The following is a 20,983-nucleotide window of genomic DNA, read 5'->3' as shown; positions in this document are numbered from 1 at the left end:
ACTCTCTAATATACATGACTGTCTACCTTTTCTAAAACATCATCACAAAACAAAGTGGAAAATAACAGAATGACATTAAAACGTGATAACATTCAAATATATAATTTTATTATAATATGTTATTTATTTTTTCAATAAATATAACTGTATTTTTTGTTTCAGAATTTAAATAAAACCCACGATGGAGCTTGAAATGCATTTCACACTTGCATTTGTCATAAAAAATATAGTAAACCCTAATAACAGCAGTTACTCGACTGCAGAAGCACTGACATCAGTGTAGACTGTCCCCCCCTCTGCTGCTTTTTCACTCCTTTGTGGTAATTTGCTGCTTTTCCTCGAAGTGATGTTTGGTGCAGAGTAAACCACTACTGTCTGAGTAAAAAAAAACAAAAAACAAACATTCAAGAGTAAAATGTACCATTGACTTTATATTTTTCTTTGTTTTCAGTTTACCTTACCTGCTGACTCTGCTGATCACCACTCCCTGTCCCAACATCTGTTTAAAAGACAGAGAAATTTACAATGACAGATACTTTCTTCATGGTTATTTTGCATCAAAGCTGATAGATACACTAATGTGAGTATAACTTTTATTACCACACCAACAACTGGATGTTTTCTTCTTGATGGTATAAATCAGGAAGGCTATAACGATCAGACTTGTAGCCAAAGCAGCACATAATATAAATAGAACTGTATTGGCCTTTTGCAAGTCCCACATGTTGAGTCCTGGAAAAATAAAAGCACCCAGTAATAATTATTACTTTTAGTGACATTATAAACTGGGAAAAAAAAACTTTTACGCTGATGTTAAACTAGCCTATTCTAAATTATTATAGAATTCTTCAAAGTTACCTTTAACATCCAGTTTTATTCCATTTCCAAAAATTATATGTCCACATGTGGCCACAGCGCAGTAGTACGACCCGGCATCAGAGGAGCTGACGTTCTTGGAGAAGCTGTAGACACATTTCTGTGTGGAGGAAACCTCTGGACTCCTCTCACATTTATCACTGTTTCCATCAGCATAAATCAAGTTGGGGTGAGAGTTATCAGATCTAGTGCTGAACCAAAACACACTGTCATTTCCAGGACATGCACTGTTCTCTGGGTTAGAGAGGACTGAACACTGCAGAGTCACTGGGTTTCCCGGATGGAGGGGACCAGATTGAGGAACCTGAATGATGTCAGTGATAGCTGTCTCTGGCCCTTAGAAAATAATTAAGTAACTGTTAATATAAATACATAAATCAGTAAAGTCATGTTTTACTCGTTTTAGTTAGCTATTGATTTGTAAACATGGGTAAGAAATAATCAGTTCTGTTTACCTTTAATTTTTAAAAATGTTGCATTTAAAAATTCCATGTCCAGTTGGTCCACTTTTATGCAGTAATAAAGACCAGTGTCACTTAGCCTAGTTTGACTTATTTCCAGAATAAATGTTCCAGGTTCTTGCTTTGCTGTAATGTGAGGAGTGGTGTTAACACCGTCATAATCAAAGGTAAATGTTCCTCCCAAGAATTCAGGCCAGCTTCCAGAAACAATCCTGATCCAATACAAGGTTGCATCATATTCAGATGTCAGGCGCGCACATGTCAGGGTCACATTTTCTCCAACACCAATAGTCTTCGTTCCAAAAAACACATAATCAGTGCATCCTGAAAGTCAAATTAAACAGAGCAGTTAGATATAGAGTTCTATATTCCACATGTTAAATTGGAGAAATATATATGGAAAAAAGCCGACTCTAAACTTACGACCAGCTCTGAAGCCCAGCAGCATATAAAATATGATCAGCATTTTCTGATGGATTTACTTGTGACTCATTTACATTTAGGCATACTAAGATGATGCTCCTTAATATAATCACATCAAGTGGGAGGGAACAATTTCAGAACAATCTGATTGGCTGTTTGTTATGTTGGTGCTCCGTTCTACTACCACAATGGAAATTATATCAATCATCTTTCCGGCGTAAACAACCGAAACAACACCAAGAGCACAGTTTTCTTTTACAGTGGGTTTCTTTAACACACAGAAAGTAAACAAAAGAGGCGTTACGGTAAACCAAAACACTCTCACAAAAACACCTTTAAATTTCCATCATTGTCTTCATGCTAACTGGTCGTGCTGTTTATGCATCATACAAACAACATCTTTATCAACTACAATAACATAAATTGTGTGAGATCATGTATATATATATATATATACATACATGATGCCACAGCATTTCAGTCAAGTTTGTGTGCCTGGGGCATTGCAGCACCTTTACTGCTGGTGTGCGCGAGATCATTGTTCTGTAGGCTGTCTCACTTTTCTTCACACTTCAGCTGTCTTACAGATGGCTTCAAACTTTACACTATAATACTTTGATATTAAGAGGATTTCATAGTTGATTAAATGATGGAAAGGAAACGAAGCCTGTGACTGCAAAAACAGCCTAATTTATCCATTTCACCAGTTTGGTATGAGGTGCTTTCAAACAAACCATACTTGATTAGTGTTTTAATAATTGAGCTATCACAAACATTAATATTGAGACCGATGTCTGCTGAGTGTGAGATATAGCTCTTTTTTTTTTTGGTGGGGGTGGGGCACAACTATGCATAAAGATTTGAACTTAGGTCATAGAGTGTATACAGGGAGTGCAGAATTATTAGGCAAGTTGTATTTTTGAGGAATAATGTTATTATTGAACAACAACCATGTTCTCAATGAACCCAAAAATCTCATTAATATCAAAGCTGAATGTTTTTGGAAGTAGTTTTTAGTTTGTTTTTAGTTTTAGCTATTTTAGGGGGATATCTGTGTGTGCAGGTGACTATTACTGTGCAGAATTATTAGGCAACTTAACAAAAAACAAATATATACCCATTTCAATTATTTATTTTTACCAGTGAAACCAATATAACATCTCCACATTCACAAATATACATTTCTGACATTCAAAAACAAAACAAAAACAAATCAGCGACCAATATAGCCACCTTTCTTTGCAAGGACACTCAAAAGCCTGCCATCCATGGATTCTGTCAGTGTTTTGATCTGTTCACCATCAACATTGCGTGCAGCAGCAACCACAGCCTCCCAGACACTGTTCAGAGAGGTGTACTGTTTTCCCTCCTTGTAAATCTCACATTTGATGATGGACCACAGGTTCTCAATGGGGTTCAGATCAGGTGAACAAGGAGGCCATGTCATTAGTTTTTCTTCTTTTATACCCTTTCTTGCCAGCCACGCTGTGGAGTACTTGGACGCGTGTGATGGAGCATTGTCCTGCATGAAAATCATGTTTTTCTTGAAGGATGCAGACTTCTTCCTGTACCACTGCTTGAAGAAGGTGTCTTCCAGAAACTGGCAGTAGGACTGGGAGTTGAGCTTGACTCCATCCTCAACCCGAAAAGGCCCCACAAGCTCATCTTTGATGACACCAGCCCAAACCAGTACTCCACCTCCACCTTGCTGGCGTCTGAGTGGGACTGGAGCTCTCTGCCCTTTACCAATCCAGCCACGGGCCCATCCATCTGGCCCATCAAGACTCACTCTCATTTCATCAGTCCATAAAACCTTAGAAAAACCAGTCTTGAGATATTTCTTGGCCCAGTCTTGACGTTTCAGCTTGTGTGTCTTGTTCAGTGGTGGTCGTCTTTCAGCCTTTCTTACCTTGGCCATGTCTCTGAGTATTGCACACCTTGTGCTTTTGGGCACTCCAGTGATGTTGCAGCTCTGAAATATGGCCAAACTGGTGGCAAGTGGCATCTTGGCAGCTGCACGCTTGACTTTTCTCAGTTCATGGGCAGTTATTTTGCGCCTTGGTTTTTCCACACGCTTCTTGCGACCCTGTTGACTATTTTGAATGAAACGCTTGATTGTTCGATGATCACGCTTCAGAAGCTTTGCAATTTTGAGACTGCTGCATCCCTCTGCAAGATATCTCACTATTTTTGACTTTTCTGAGCCTGTCAAGTCCTTCTTTTGACCCGTTTTGCCAAAGGAAAGGACGTTGCCTAATAATTATGCACACCTGATATAGGGTGTTGATGTCATTAGACCACACCCCTTCTCATTACAGAGATGCACATCACCTAATATGCTTAATTGGTAGTAGGCTTTCGAGCCTATACAGCTTGGAGTAAGACAACATGCATGAAGAGGATGATGTGGACAAAATACTCATTTGCCTAATAATTCTGCACTCCCTGTATAAAACATCAATGTAGCTTCCAATCCAGAAAATTAAAGCTAATGAACGAGTACCTTAGACCCAAAATATTTCCTTTGACAGTCTGGGGGTGATTCAATATTTTTATGTTGAGTTGATGACTAGATTAACCTGTTTCAAGCCTAATTGTGTCAATGTTCTGGGCCATTTGACCCAGCCTTTTGAGTTTATGGCGCTTTTATGTATGTTGTAATACCCACTGTAAAACAAAAACTGTGCTCTTGGTGTTTTTCTATTTTTTGATTACTGAGTTCTCTCTATTGTTTAGTTATATTACCGTTTCCCTGGTGTCTTGTTGAGATGTCTCGTCTCCCCTTCCTGTGTGTCATTCCATGTCTCCCCTGCCGGTCATGTTTATTCCATAATTCCCCAGCCCATCATGTCTCTCTCTCTGGTGCTCTCTTGTCCTCTCTCTCTCGTGATCCCTTGCTCCCTCTCCCATCTGCATTTCCTCCTGTTTCACGCTCATGTGTCACTCTACGTCTCTGTGTTTCCTGTTTTATTTTAATAGTGTCGTGGTCCATGTTCAGTATGTTCAGTTCCCCTGTGGCGTCACATCCATTTGTATCAGTTTTGTTCCCCATGTGTTTCCACTTCCTTCACTGTATCTTTGTGTTTCACCTTAATAAACAGCTCGTCTTTTGTTAAATATGATTTCTGTCTTCAGCGTTTGGGTCCTCTTAAATAAACCCTTTGACATACTGAATGCAATCTGATGTAGCTTCTGTTGTGGAAGTTTTCCATTAAATAAAGCCTGCAGAAAAGCGGTGAGCGGTAGCTAACATTCTTTAATCAAATCACAAAGAACAGAAAACCCAAGCTTGGTGGAGAGCCTGCATGATCGTGGGACAGACGGTCAGCAGAGTCTCCCTGAGTCTAGCATGGCTCTCAGTTAAATACCTTCTTCAGGAACAAAAGGCAGTACACAGCTGTTTCACACCTTAAGGTTCACACTCCCTTGCTACCTCCCAGAGTCCTCGAAGAGACAAAAGACTCTTCCTGTGGAGTTGTCTGCTTCCCCCAACTTCCTTACTACACCCCCACCATTTGTCTTACTGTATGAGTGTGAGACATGCTAAAATCCAGTGGCACCAAGGTATCATACAATAAAATAATGTGATTAATACATAAATAAAAGAAATTCCTATACACTGCTGATCCCTATTACAGTCTAAAATAACAAAAAGGAAATTGTGCTTTAGGGTCTGGTGACTTTGTAATTGACATGTTATAATCATATGGGTTTCCAGTATCCTTTGGTTTTCCTGCCAGCTCCACCACTCACTTATCATGTCTGGTTACATCAACATGGTAACACCTAAGAGTGGTAACACTCTCTTCCACAGCATGTCTTTTATCCTGTCTTCCTTCTCTCACCCCAACCGGTCGCAGCACATGGCGCCGCCCCTCCCTGAGCCTGGTTCTGCTGGAGGTTTCTTCCTGTTAAAAGGGACTTTTTCCTTCCCACTGTCGCCAAAGTGCTTGCTCATAGGGGGTCATATGATTGTTGGGTTTTTCTCTGTATCTATGAAGCGCCTTGAGGCGACTTTTGTTGTGATTTGGCGCTATATAAATAAAATCGAATTGAATTGAATTAAGACACTTCATAAATTCACAACAAGACTTCACAAAACAATTGCAGATCTTACGCTATGTTTTCCATCTTTTAAATACAGTCTATGTCTGAGTTTAGCTTAACACGAGCAGAATTTTTTTTTTAAACGTGTTTACCCAAGTGTGTTTTAGTACCCACTCCACCAGTACCTTTTATATATGTCTAACATAGTCACTAATAAAGTCAAATAAATCAGTGCAATTTTGGTACAATATACTAGCATACATCCAGCTGACATCAGACTAGGCTTATGGTTAGGAAATGTGTCGATGTGCTCAGCAAATATGCTAAAAATGTTGCTTTTAGAGACAACATGGAGAAAATGCTGCGAGTGTAGGACTCAACACAATGACCGTATCAAAGATAGACAATGTGGCTCCAACGTGATTCCTCCCACTGTACAAAAATGAAGCTCTGTTTATCATGGCTACCGTGTTTTGCATGTTTGGAGCCTGAGCTGCACAGTAGTGACTCTGGGGTGGAGTTGCTGCTTTGAACTCCACCCACTCACCCGCTGGAGGTGACTGGGAACACGCCCCTCTGCACTTTTTACAGCTTTTAATAGTTTTAACAATGTCCGCTGGTGGTTTTACAGCAACTGACTATTAAACTAATGTAAATGCAGCCACATGACTGCTTTTAAAAAGCAACACAGCTCACATCATTCTGTAGCCTCTACTGATTAATTCATTAGCTAGAATAGCCATTAGCATCTAGCTAGTGCTACACTGTGTTCGAGGCTTTTTAGCAATTCTACACACCTGTCTTGCTGTTAGGGCTGCTCGATTATGGCAAAAATGATAATCACGATTATTTTCACTGAAATTGAGATCTCGATTATTTGACGATATTTATTTAACCCTTTAAGACCTACCATAGAACCAAGTCCGCCAGAGCTTATATTATATTTTTTTACATGTTGTAGTGCCATTTTTGGGAGCATTTCAAGTTGCTATACATCAATACAACTGTTATAGCCCATATTTTAATGATATGTATGTATTAAGTCCATAGTCACTACATTAATTGCAAAAAAGTGCAATAAACTACAAAAAAATTGAAAAACTTTTTTGTTTTGTTTTTTTACATATATTTCTACTTGGAGAAATTTAAGAGGCTTATCCCTCTAAACTTTAAATACAAAAAAGTTGCAAAAAATAGTTTACAACAACAGGAAATTTATCTTGAGTGTCTTCATAGTTTTATTTTGGAGATACAGCAATTTTTATATACTGCAGGGAAAACAAAAAACAATCCTATGATGCAAATTTGCAAAGAAAACAGCACGTGCATCAAAATAAACTATTTCCAGCAGTGCAATTCGAGTTCTAAGCATCCCAGAAACTATTCAGAAAAGTATAGAGTCAAACATAACTTATAAAAACACCAGTATAGGCTTTTAAGGCCTTCAAGTAAAAAACGACGGTTTCGGACAGGAAATGGCGGACATGCGATAGTTCGCGTTGACATCTTTTTCAATGTCGGAAGTGTTACGAACAGCTGATCGGATCGGCAAAGCGTGTTTCTGGAATATTATGTTTTTGTTCCTGCAAGTGCTTTCTATGCAATTTTTGCAAAGGAAGGAAACCGTGACCTAGGACAAGCTGATGGCATAAGATGTAAGTACAACTCCTCCGGTTTCATATGCAAAACAAATTATTGTGCTAGCTTACGCGGTTCCGGTTCTACAGGGATTTAAAGGGTTAACAATAACATAGTGTGCAAATACTGATAACAGTGCAAATGTTTGCAATATAAGAAATAAATGAAAAATGTAAACATCTATGTTTAGTGAACTTTGCAGTGTTGCTCTGTGGTGCAGCTACGACACCGTAGCAAAGTTTACACACTATGTCTACTTGATCCACGTCTTGACTCCGCGAACCCACAATGTTTCCAGACCACTGAAGTTTTTTTTACCTCTCTTTTCAACCAACGGCAGTCACTCTCCTCTCCAAATAACTTCTGCTTAGCTTTCCGAGCTTCCCTCGGGTCCTCTTAATTGTTGTGAGGCGTGTTCGAAATGCAGAGAGGTGCGCTCGATTTGCCACACGGAGCAGCGCGAGAGTAAAGCACGAGGGAGGGGCTAATAATCGGCTCACTAATTTTTAATGATCGTTGAAAGCCCAGATCGTAATCGTGATTAAAATTCGATTAATTGAGCAGCCCTAGTTGCTGTCATAGTTAATATGTTTGAATGATAATCCCTTATTATTTTTTGTTATCCTCAATTTAGACAAAGAGATTATATCAAGCATTACACATTACACAGGCCTATAGTGTTGTAATTATCACAACTTAAAATTAAATGCTGTCCTTTGATACTTTACCATATGAATGAGGATGATAGAAAACAAGCTCATTCAGTTTGACAGCTTGACATCCATCACACACTCACAGAGCTCTCCTGCCTGATAGCATGAAGATAGAAAAGTTTAAATGGAATGTTTTATAGGAATGTAATTTGTCTTTTTATTTAACAGCAGATTTTCCCCCAGACCCTGGGGAAAATGTTGGAAGAAGACCATCAGAGCCAGGCTGAGTGTGGTTACCTGGTTCCAGAAATTTGGAGACAATTCCTCCCCTTCTTTCCTCACCGCTGTCCTGTGCCAGATGTTCCGTTGACCCACTGAGGCCATGTCCACACTAATACATTTTTTTGTTTGAAAATGCATCTTTTTCTTTCCATTTTGGCGTTTTTGGTCAAGGAAAACTGAGCTTTTTGAAAATGATCTCCAAAGTGGATACATTTGAAAACGCTGTTTTCGTATCGCAGTGTGGACTGCGAAAACGGAGGCTTTTGAAAACGATTGCACATTTTAGTCATATGATGCAGTCATGTGATCAATTCTACTAAGATGGCGGACAACATTGTACAGCAGTTGTTTTGTTTGCTCTCAATTTTGACAGCCCCATTAAAGATTATCAGTTTGTACATGCTCCAGATAGCTCCAGATAAAACTCGGCACTTTTTGCCACAACATTTCAAAGAGCCGGAAAGTGAATAAACGGCAGGTCTTAGGTTTCATGCATGCACGGTACGGGAACGTAGCATGTGTGTGGATGAAAATGATTGAAAACAATAGTGTGGATACGGAGCGTTTTTAGATGAAAACGCCGTTTTCAGATTTGATGATAAATAATCAGATGATGTTTCTGACATATTTTCAGAAACATCATCAGCAGGAAAAACAACAGGACTCAAAAACTTTCTGAGCTCTCAATGAGGGAAATATTCTTTGGACCTCCAGTTTAGGCAGATAAAGACAGATAAACCCAGCACTTTTTGAACAGTACAATAGCAAACTTTGTGTAGCGTTAGAAGCACTGCACAGAGTCTCTGGACTTTTATATGATGATGTTGTACTCAGTCTTGGAAAAAATTTAAAAAAAGCACTATAATTAAAATCTGGTTACTCTGATAGGAATGCCTCTCAATTAACTTATGGCAAATAACACACACTATTAGCAAAATCCTTTTACACTCACATCCACACTTACGGGCAATTTATAATCTCTGATGTATCCCACTAAGTGCTTGTCTTTTGGACTGCAGGAGGAAGCTATAGTACCCATGTATACATGGGGAGAACATGCAAAGGTCTATCTGTCTAGCTATCAGATCTGCTTGCACCATTTGACCCATCTATTGCTGAGCTCTTTCACATGTTAAGGTCTCTAAGCTGTACTGTAGCTTTTTATTTTTTTTTCTGTGTACTCACTGAAAATAATGTTCTTGGCCATATGATTGTTTCTTTATTGCAAAAAGGAGAACAAACAGTTAATACAGTTAAAAATCAAGGATGTAATACAACACAAGTATGTTGCTATGAGACATTGCCAGTGATGGTGTCTGTTGACTGTAAATATTAATTAAGATTAAAAAAGACACAAAAACAAAGAAAAGACCAAAGAGTCCAATATACAGCATGTTTAACAAGGAAAAAATCAGGATCAATTTAAATTTGAGGAGATGCTTAAAATTATCATTGACATCAGCATTTAACTTGAGAGTAGACACTGTCTTCAGCACACTCTCTCTTCTTTCTTCCTCTTGTTTTTCTTTCAGAGAAATTCAGCGCAGCGTAGTTTAGTTCTTCATCAACTACAGTCTGGGTAGTAATTAAAAAAATGTTATCTATGTAGGTCTGTGAAGGTTCTCAGTCATCCAGGTCATCGTAGTCAAAGGAGCTTGCAAAGAAAAGCGTCTGGACTTCTTTAAGTTGCTTGAAGGCGTTTCACCTCTCATCCGAGAAGCTTCTTCAGTTCTAAGGTCAAATGGTGGAGAGTCCCAGATATAAACCTAGTGGGAGTAATCCCCCACAGAGGGACCAGACACCAGCGAGGGAGGATAAGAAGGACAGACGCAACAACATTGTCATCCCCTATGTAGCCGGTGTATCAGAAAAACTCAGGAGAGTTTTCTCCAAGCATGACATCCCGGTGCATTTCAGACCCAGCAACACGCTCAGACAAAAACTGGTTCACCCGAAAGATAAAACGCCAAAACACAGACTTAACAATGTGGTGTATGCTGTACAGTGCAGCGAGGAATGCCCAGACCTCTACATCGGAGAGACCAAACAGCCACTTCACAAGCGCATGGCACAACACAGAAGAGCCACCTCCACAGGACAAGACTCAGCAGTCCGTCTGCATCTTAAGGATAAAGGTCACTCTTTCGAGGATGCCAATGTTCACATTTTGAAAGAAGCATCTATGTCCACTGTGAGCGACCATCTTTGAACAGAGGCGGGGGTTTACGACACCAACTGTCTGCCATCTATAATCCAGTTTTGAGATCCCTTCCCAGACGCCTTAACGCCCACTCACATCCTGGGCCATCTGACCTCAGGAATTCGCATGATAAGGTGGGGTCAGGTTTCACAATGAGCTCACCCGAAACTCTGGCTGATTGGGACCCACACCCAGTTTCACACCTTGGCTCAGGCGATTAGAGGATCGTCAGGGGTTCCTTTTGTCCCTCTGTGGGGGGAAACTCCCACTGGGTTTATATCTGGGACTCTCCACCATTTGACTTTAGAACTGAAGAAGCTTCTCGGATGAGAGGTGAAACGTCTTCAAGCAACTTAAAGAAGTCCAGACGTTATCTATGTAGCTATATAGATATATTCTGACATATTTTAAGTAAATAATGATGCATTTTCATCACTTACTGGTTGGCGTGAGGCGCCAGTTTGTGCATCTGATATAGCATTTTCTTTTCCTAAGAACAAGATAAATAATAAAGACAAATACGAAATATTTTCAGAACTTAATATTTATTGACTAATGAAGGCTACAAAAAATCATTATGGAGGCCTCAGTATTGCAAGAATTATTAATGATGTGTACAGTGGTTACAGTAGTTCTTGTAATGTGATTATCTATATATAATAAATACATATTTAGTATTTCCATCATTTAAGCCCATATGGAAAAGATCTTATAATGTTTGTATCTGTCTTGTGTGAAACTTGTATGAAAAGCATACAAGAGTAAAAACAGATATAAGATCCCTAGAAAAATTATATAAATGAAACTTGAATGTTTTGGATACTTACTAAAACAATATATGAAAGTAATGAGAAAGTGGCCACTTTCATGAGTAAATCATATAAGCCTTATATGATTCACTATATGAAGTAGGCCACATCTGATGCAAGTCTTTTATAAGTTTTTACTATTTCTTTTCCATATGGGAGTATAACTGAAATACACTTAGCCTTTCAAATATTTGTAGATTCTTACATTTCTTACCTTTAAATTGTTTACCTGCTGTTCGGTTGCACATGAGGAAAACATTTCCAATGACAGAAATGCCCAAACAAACAATTAATACTCCCAGGTGAATAAATGCTGATTTTGTGGATGACTCTGCAAAAGATCAAAGAAAATGAATTCTGAAAAAAAACCACATTATTATTGCTGATATTATTGGTTGTATAACTAAAGAATTGGACAGTAATGTCACGTAATAACACATAAAATTACTAATAATTCTGACTGGCTGTTTAAAACTGAAATTCACATTTTTTCTAATTAATTTATAAATCATAAACTTACCTTGAATAACCAGTGTAGTTCCACTTCCAAATAATATCTCCCCACATGTGGCCACAGCACAGTAGTAAGTCCCAGCATCAGAGGAGCTGACGTTCTTAGAGAAGTGATAAACACATGTCTTCTGATGGTCAGATCTTTTCTCACATATATTACTTTTATTTCTGTCAGTGTAGATGATGTTTGGAAGAGATTTATCTGATCCCTCTCTGACCCAGAGAATATTGAGACCTCCTGGACACGTCTTGTTGTCAGAGTCAGAGAAGACTGAACACTGGAGCGTCATTGTGTCTCCTGGACGGACTGGATTTGATTCTATCAGTAACTGACTGACTGCAAAGTTTGATGTCCTCTGAGCTTTTCCTGTGTAATACAAATCACATTTTTCCAAACATGCACAGAAAAATTTTCAATGTTTGTAAAAGTAGGTTGGCTTATTACCTTTTACTAACAAATATGTCCCACCCCATGTAGTTCCAATCCATTCTGTGTTTGTACAATGATAGTGACCCTCATCCTCTTGAACTGTCTCCAAAATGGTCAAGCTGCTAAAATTTGCATCACTATTTATCCGAAATCTTGAGCTCGAAAATCCAGGACCAAAATCAGCTTTAGACTGAATTAGAGTAACTATTAATTTAAGAGTATCCCCGACACTCTGCTTGTACCAGTTGACTCCTCTAATGCTGAGCTCTTTGGGAATAGCACATGTCAAGGTTGCTGGTTCACCAAGCTGAACAGTTTCAACTGGAACCAGAGAATCTGAAATAAGAGAAAACAGAAAAAATTAACTTTTTTTGCTGTGGTAACTTTCCATTGTAAAGCTAGTTTAGTTTGTGCAAATGTATTTGACATATAAATTCTTAACCGAGAACATTTTTAGACAATTTTTTTTAAAAGGCACTTACATCCTTTGTGAAGACAAAATAATGTAATCCATAGGACAAGCATTTTGACAGTGTTTCTTGTTGGGGACCTTACTGGTATTTTAGTGAGTGAAGGCGGTGAGATGTATTCAGATGACAAAAATGTATCTGATTGGCTAAGAGAATAGATTCAAACGTACACTTAAAGTACCTCCTCCTGCGCTTTGTAACACCACCTCTCTTTCATGTTCTATTGCAATTTTCCAGATATTCAGTTTTTACGTTTGACTACTTTTGAACGCTGTTTATTTGATGTTTATTCTTGTTCTTGGATCTTATGTAAAAAAATACCTCAAACATTTCACACTCTGCATTTCAGAGGAAATGTGCAGGTTGGGTATTTTATAGTTCAGAGGTCATGACACCCCGAAGTGCTGAAGAGCAGGGTGAACCAATGTTTCTTGGCCTAAGGAGATGGTTTAAGCTCCTATAAAAAATAATAACCAATTGGTAATTTTTGTAGCGAATTTAATTAGCATTAATGAGATATGTCAAGAGAAGTCTCACTCGATAACCCCACGGTGGAGCTAGAGGTAAATCCAGAATGATGCTGAGCATAAGCTACATGATTTTTTAAATTAGAATATGCATGTTTTCTTTGCATCAGCTGGCTTGACAAAACCTATGAACCCAATAATGGGTATTATAATGAGATAATATCAACTCTTTATTGGTCAAGACAGCCTTTTTTCCTGACCTATTAAAAACATCCCATCTATTTCATGAGCTGAGATGATGAACAGGTAATGCAGACCAATGAAAGATAGTTTAAAAATATATTTCAACTCATGGAGAGAAAGAGAAATATTAAAATAGTAAATATATATCAGTAAATCTCAATTTTTCACTCAGTGTATTGTCAATACCTGCTGTTCATTTTTAGGTGAGTAATTGGTCAGTAAGACAAGGAAGTGTCTTACTGAATCCCAGATTCATCCCAGATTAATACCGGATCTCCGAACCACCTCTGCTGTCTCCTTATGATGGAGAAAGGTTCTAGGATTGAGTTCTGATATGCTCTGGGAGCTCTTTTCTGCTCTCTATATCTGTGATCTAACTGTTTTAGTCATTACCCAAAATTTGTGCCAATAAATAATCCACAGAATCCAGAATCCACAGTTTTGCTTTCATGGCCAGCTCTCTATTTACCAAAAACTACTAACACAGGGTCACTGCAGGATCATCTCATCACTGCTTCCTGTACTACTCCCCTACTGCTGAACTCTTTATTAGGTAAACTGTGAGATCATAATGATATTATGAGTGATGCTGTTAATTGCATAATCTACAACATCACACAAACAGGAACACAATAACAGGCAAACACAATCTTATTCAATTCAATTTTATTCATATAGCGCCAAATCACAACAACAGTTGCCTAAAGGCACTTCATACAGAGAAACTCCAACTATAATAAGACCCCCTTTGAGTAAACCCTTCTGCGACAGTGGGAAGGAAAAACTTCCTTTTAATAGAAAGAAACCTCCTGCAAATCTAGGCTCAAAGAGGAGCAGCCATCTGCCTTGACCAGTTAGGGGTGACGTGAAGGAGATAAGACAAATAGCACATGTTTTACGAAGCTGTTTGTTGTGCCCTGTGTTACCTCTGCCCTCAGTCTCCTCGCGTTTCAGGTTTGGTTTCTTGTTTCTTAGTTCCCAGTTTAGGTTTTCCTTAGTTTTTGTTCATGCCATCCCCGCTTCTGTTTGTATCCCCACACCTGTAAATAAACTCACTCACAGTAACCAGTGTCTGCTCTTGGGTCCACTTCTCTTTCTTGCCGCACAATTTGCCTCTGCAAATCGGGACCAAATTTCAGGTAAGAAAGGCCATAGAATCAAATGCATATGATATGGAAACAGTCTAATGCAAAATTATTTTATATTATTCTTCACATGACATGTTTTCTGCGTACACCAATTTTTTGACAACATATTTAAAGAGCACTTACATCCTTGATGAAGAAAATCCTTAAGACTGCTTGTTGTTGGTGATCTCGCTTGTATTTTAGTGATTAAAAGAGGTGAAATAATTGTATTACCTAAGACAGTAAAATGCATGTGATTGGTTAACACAGAATAGATGCTTAAGGTTGTGGATACAAGCACCTGAAATGAGCTTCCTCTAAAGGGTAGAGCCATGAGGAGCCAGTTGAGGTGGTTCAGGCATTTGATTAGGACGCTTCCTGGGAGAGGTATTTCAGGAATGTTCGACTAGGAGGAGGCATCAGGGCACACCTGTGCCTCTCCCCTTGACCAGTCTCTTCCAAGATGAGGCGGTTGGGGAGAAGATTGGGTTATATAAGATAAGGAGCAGAAGATGGATGGGGGGATGATAGATTCAAAATTCTTCTTCCTGGGCTTTGTAAAACCTTTCACTTCAATTTCATCTTCTCTTGCAATTGTCCAAATTATGAACTACAATTTTATCCGTCTCTAAGTGATTGTTATTTTTGCCCTTAAACCTTAAGCAAGCAGAAAGCTAACACTATAGTCACACTCTGCATTTTAGAGAACATTTGCAGGACTTTTTTGATACAATTTTTATGCTTTAAACACACCTTACATTTTCACTTTTTAATTTAATAGGTGTTCCACACTCAGCCCCATCTAAAAGTTTAGTCTCCATATGTGCTTAATTATATGTACATTAGAGGCCATGTACCTTGTAAACATAAATATAGCGCATAATAACAACTTGTACAAATTAATATCCAAATTAATGAGCTAAACATACTTACCGGAACCAGTTAAGCATTGCTCTACTCAAATGGTTGAAGAATTACAGTAATTTGATCAGGAAATTCCATGGTACACATGTCTTCTTTGTCCAGGAATGTAATTACTGTGCCCTTGATTTGTGGTCGTGATCACTACTTTTAAGACAGTTTGATGTTCATTTTGTAAATGATTTAGGTTGTGGTTGCTACATGCATGCAGTGTCTTCTCAGTCAGATTTAACCATCATCTGTTACACTCAGTTAAAAAAATCAAACAAAGAAGCCAAAAAAACAAGTAAAGAAGACAGATAAAAACTGAACTGGAGGCTTTACCCTACAAACCAATGGTTCCATTTCATCACTGCAGTGGATGTTCATGACTCCATGTATTTGCTAAACCTGTCCACTTAGTATACTGAGTACTGAAATGATCGTTTTTGTTCTTTCAGGGTTCTTTTTTGCCTGCATTGTCTTGCTTTAAACATAAAAGACACTTTTGAGGCAAATGTATATTTATTTATTCCAGAAAGCATGACTACAAAACAGTTCATACAATTAAAACTCAAGAATGCCAGAAATGCAACACAACTAAGTTTAAGGTTTTGGCAGTCAAAGTATTTTCAGCAAGATTGAAAATTAACTGTCAACCTTACATATTAATAAAAAAAACCCAAACAAAAACAAGATGTCAGGATCAATTTTAATTTCAGGAGATGCTAAACATCGTTATTAACATCAGCATTTAACATGAGAGTAGACACTGTCTTCAGCACACTCTCGCTTCCTTCTTCCTCTTGTTTTTCTTTCAGAGAAATTCAGTGCAGCGTAGTTTAGTTCTTCATCCACGACAGTCTGTGTGGTAACATAAAACATGTTATCTATGAAGTGGCATTTAACATTTTCTGACATATTTGAAGTGAATAACACTAATTTTCATCACTTACTGGTTGGCATGAGGTGTCAGTTTGTGCATATGCTATAGCACTTTCTTTTCCTAAGGATAAACAAAATAATAAATATATTTATATATTAGTGAAATTAACTTACTATTGCATGTCCCTGAGAACGTTTTGTCATTGATAAAAATCTCATTTAAAGAAATAAGTTATTTGCAGAACTTAAGCACTGCTAGGGCCTTTTACAGTATATTTTACATTATAATTCTGTATATAAGACGGATCAGTCTTTTCATCATTTAAATATAATTTGCACAAGTTTCATCTTTTAAATATTTTCAGTTTCGCGTAACACTTACTTTGAAGTTTTTTACATACTCCTCGGTTGCAGATGAGGAACACGTTTCCAATGACAGAAATTGCCAAAAATACTATTAATATTGTCAGCTGAATAAATGCTGACTGTGTGGGTAACACTACAAAAAACAAACAGAAAAATTATTTTCAGCCTTGCTCCTGTTGTTCACAATCTGTCACATTATTACATTACAAACAAAAGACATATTTTTGGGTGACAGAAAAATATGTAAAAGAAAAGAATTAAAAGTCCACATACAAAAGGCAAACAGAACTCCAACAGACAGTTTGACAAAGGACAAGAGAAGACATCACTATTTATACTCACAGACGCACCGAACACTAATCAGGGGAATGAGACACAGAAGGGGAAAACAAGGAAGAGGTGAACGTAGCAAGACAGTAAATAACATTTAGCTATAACTACACAGTGGGAACACAAAGGGAACAAATAAACACTAACTATTAACAGAGAATATAAACAAAACATACAAAGAATAGACTAATAATGAAAAATTTAAAATATATACAATAAACACATCTAAGTGTCAAAAAATTAAAAAGAAAATTAACAAATATTTACACATTACATTATCAACATATTTGGCATATAACTTCTAATACTCAACAGCAATGTCACCCAATAATGACATTGCTGTGAACGTTCACTAAAAATTGGTAATAGTTAATTATGATTGATTGATAGAGCTACCTTGAATATCTAGTTTAGCTCCACTTCCAAATAATATCTCCCCACATGTGGCCACAGCACAGTAGTAAGTCCCAGCATCAGAGGAGCTGACGTTCTTAGAGAAGCGATAAACACATGTCTTCTGATGGTCAGACCTTTTCTCACATTCATTACTTCTGTTTCTGTCAGTGTAGATGATGTTTGGTTGAGATTTATTTGATCCATCTCTGAACCAGAGAATATTGAGATCTCCTGGACACGTCTTGTTGTCAGAGTCAGAGAAGACTGAACACTGGAGCGTCATTGTGTCTCCTGGACGGACTGGATTTGATTCTATCAGCAACTGACTGACTGCATAGTTTGATGTCCTCTGAGTGTTTCCTGTGCAATTACAAAGACATTCTTCAAAACATGCTTGGACAAATTTTCAAAGTTTGTAAAGGTAGGTTGGCTTATTACCTTTTACTAACAAATACATCCCACTCCATGTAGTTCCAATCCATTCTGTGTTTGCACAGTGATAGAGTCCCTCATCCTCTTGAACTGTCTTTAAAATGGTCAAGCTGGTGAAATTCTTACCATCGTATACTCCGAATCTTAAGCTCGAAAATCCAGGACCAAAATCAGCTGTAGATTTATACAGTGTAACTATTAATTTAAGAGTATCCCCGACACTCTGCTTGTACCAGTTGACTCCTCTAATGCTGAGCTCTTTGGGAATAGCACATGTTAAGGTTGCTGGTTCACCAAGCTGAACAGTTTCAACTGGAACCAGAGAATCTGAATTAAGGAAAAGAGATGGAAAAGTAAAACATTTTTTTTACATGGTAACTGTCAATCGCAAATCTATTGGTGTGTAAATTGTTAACAGATACATTTTTAGATTAAAAAAAAAAAACACTTACATCCTTCATGAAGACAAAACAATGTAACCCAGAAGACGATCATCCTGACACTGCTTCTTGTCGTGGACCTTACTGGTAATTCACTGAGTGAAGGAGGTGAGATGATTGTTTCAGGTCAGATGGAAAATTGTATCTGATTGGTTAAGCCAGAATACATTCAGATGTACACTTCCTGTCACATTTAACTCCTCCGGTGCTTTGTAAAATGTATTACCTCTCTTTCATCTTCTATTGCAATTGATTGTTCAATTTTTACTTTTCACTCAATTTATGTCAATAAAAAAGATATTATATTGGGTCTTATGTTACTAATACTTCAAATACATCATAATTTGCATTTCAGAGTCAGAACTCTACATTTTGTCTCCTGTAGAGCTCAAAAGCATCTTGAACCAATGCCCCTTACCCAAAGAAGATCAGAATGAATTAATATGGGTATTTTTATGTAGCAAATTTAATCAGCATTAATGACATGTTAATAGAAATCACACATGTCAACTCCATAGTGCAGCCAGAGGTAAATCCAGAATGATGGCGAACTACAAAATTTTAGCCATGATTTGCTTTCTAATTAGAAATAGGCATTCTTTCTTTGCATCCGCTAGCTTGGCAAAACCTAAAATCCCAATCAGGGATAATGGGTATATATTTAATGGTCAAGACAGGCCTTCTTTATCTGACTTGTTGAAAAATTTGATGCATCGTTTTAAAATCTGAGTCACAGATTCAATGAAAGATTGAAATTTTGTTTTAAGATTTCTAAATACAAAGAAAAGAGAAATGCCATTTAAGCAGAGTGTGTAATATCTCACCGCTAGATGTCAATAGACTGCAGTGAATTGAATGTTGTTTTCTTACTCCTATGAATTCAAGTGCATAATCAAAGCTCCAGTGGCCACAATAGGACAAACACATTTTAGTGAGGCAATAAAGATCAAACTCTTAAACTGTTCTCCATAACACCCACACTTGGTAGGCCCCCCCTTTAGGTGTGGTGGTCCGCAATTGCCCCTGCCGACCTACATAAGGGGAATTGGGGTTGTTGTGAGTTAGTTTTGTGGTGTGATGTGGTGCGACTGACAGCCGAGAGCTGGAGCCAGAATAAATAAAATGGCTCTAACACCGAATCTGTGGTCCCGCCGTGTCTCAGTTACGCCACATTGGTGCTGAAATCCATGAGGCAGACGGCAGGCCCATGAGAGAGCCAGAAAAGGGAGGAGCTGGCTCAGCTGGTGGCCAATATGGCGGTCATGCGGGGGGAACAGGAGAGGTGCGCCGCCAGCGGGAAGAGCTGCGGCATCAAACTGAGCGAATCTGGTGGTGCTGCTGTGGACACCACCACCGCCATCACCACAGGCATATGCTGCGGATGGGGAAGCAGTGGAGGATCCGTGTGGGGCACCTCGGCAGCCGGAGGTGGTGGACCAGGTGTGTTATTGTAAATAAACATGTGTCTTGTATTCTGAATTCAGCTTGTCTGCCCTGGGTCTGTTCTGCCCTTGTGACAACAAATTTTTGATTTGATAAGAGTAAAGTGTGAATGAAACCTTATCCCAGCGCTTTTGTTATAGGCATTCGAATGCTGAGGTGGGGGGACTGATTGAACTATTAGGCTGAAATCACTGAATCATGTGATGAAACCATCATGATAATATTGCACTACTGTAATACTATGTATACCAGAGGTGGGTAGTAACGAATTACATTTACTCCGTTACATTTACTTGAGTAAGTTTTTGAAAAAAAATTACTTTTAAAGTACATTTTTTTGCACGATCCTTTTTACTTTTACTTGAGCAGATTTGTGAAGAAGAAACGGTACTTTTACTCCGCTACATTTGCAAAATTCGATTTGTTACTTTTTAAAAAATAATTAGTTTAACACATTAGATAACATGCCGCCAGTGGAGTTTCCGGTAACTTTTTTACCAATCAGATGTGGTCATGCAGTCACATGACCAGTTTGTATCCCAATTCAGGGTCTGCAGCCTCAAAGTACGCAGCCTCAACGATCCTCAAGGGCCGCGTACTTTAGGCCACTAAGGCCAGAAGTGCGAGGCTTGTGAAATGGGACGGTCTAGCCTCCGTTGCGCTGCCCAGGTTGCCTAGCAACCATGATACTAACAGCTGGAAACGTGTCATACAGCTTTGTTTGACAGAAATGAAGGAGAAAATCCTTTGTTCATTTGTTTGTTTGTTTCAACATGAGCTTTGATCATTCTCTGTAAGATTAAGCTCAGCTATTGAACGGTGTATATTTTAAAGTAAAGGCTTTAAAACCAAGTTAGTACAAACGTCACTAATGTCACATAACTTTGCCAACATTTGGCCAACAGTCATGTTTTAATGTTCTTCGTTATTAAACATTTGCACATAAATAAGTGACAATATATTCAGTACTTACTTAAAGTTTACTCTTCGGGCGCCCCTCTTCCACCGTTTTTTTTCGGCAAAATTATCCACACCCACCGCCGCGCTATGCATTCTGGGATATGTTGGGCCACGAAGTCTACACCGCCACATCCTTGAAATTCAGGGAAATGAAGGACGCATTTGAGGGCCGCATTTCGAGCAGCCTTCAAA

The 20,983-nt window shown here is 38.3% G+C and overlaps 2 protein-coding genes across 3 annotated transcripts; both read right to left on the bottom strand.

Moving 5' to 3' along the window:
* Positions 1 to 232: 232 nt before the first annotated feature.
* LOC147338304 (signal-regulatory protein beta-2-like) lies at positions 233 to 12,871 on the bottom strand. Of its 2 annotated transcripts, XM_086260859.1 has the most exons (6): positions 12,815 to 12,871; positions 12,348 to 12,668; positions 11,910 to 12,269; positions 601 to 732; positions 462 to 499; positions 233 to 375 (listed from the first exon to the last, which is right to left on the bottom strand). In XM_086260859.1, the coding sequence occupies exons 1-6, from the start codon at positions 12,855 to 12,857 to the stop codon at positions 250 to 252; spliced, it is 1,020 nt and encodes a 339-aa protein (XP_086116985.1). In that variant the 5' UTR covers positions 12,858 to 12,871; the 3' UTR covers positions 233 to 249. The 2 variants fall into 2 exon arrangements, with proteins under 2 accessions (XP_086116985.1, XP_086116976.1); XM_086260850.1 differs by lacking the exons at positions 233 to 375; positions 462 to 499; positions 601 to 732 and adding an exon at positions 11,382 to 11,720.
* Positions 12,872 to 16,286: 3,415 nt separating this feature from the next.
* Positions 16,287 to 18,460, bottom strand: LOC147338303 (uncharacterized). Its single transcript, XM_086309561.1, has 6 exons — positions 18,401 to 18,460; positions 17,955 to 18,275; positions 17,517 to 17,876; positions 16,807 to 16,923; positions 16,496 to 16,545; positions 16,287 to 16,403 (listed from the first exon to the last, which is right to left on the bottom strand). Exons 1-6 carry the CDS (start codon positions 18,441 to 18,443, stop codon positions 16,287 to 16,289), a joined length of 1,008 nt encoding a protein of 335 aa, XP_086165687.1. The 5' UTR covers positions 18,444 to 18,460.
* Between the last annotated feature and the right edge of the window lie 2,523 nt (positions 18,461 to 20,983).

This window comes from Aulonocara sp. 'chitande type north' Nkhata Bay, linkage group LG2 (genome assembly GCF_057382095.1).
Source record: "Aulonocara sp. 'chitande type north' Nkhata Bay isolate Kocher_YH1m ecotype deep benthic linkage group LG2, A_spYH_male_GT1.1, whole genome shotgun sequence".
In the NCBI taxonomy this organism is placed as follows: domain Eukaryota; kingdom Metazoa; phylum Chordata; class Actinopteri; order Cichliformes; family Cichlidae; genus Aulonocara; species Aulonocara sp. 'chitande type north' Nkhata Bay.
Note: the sequence above shows the minus strand (reverse complement) of the source record. Positions and strands in the feature narration are given on the sequence as shown.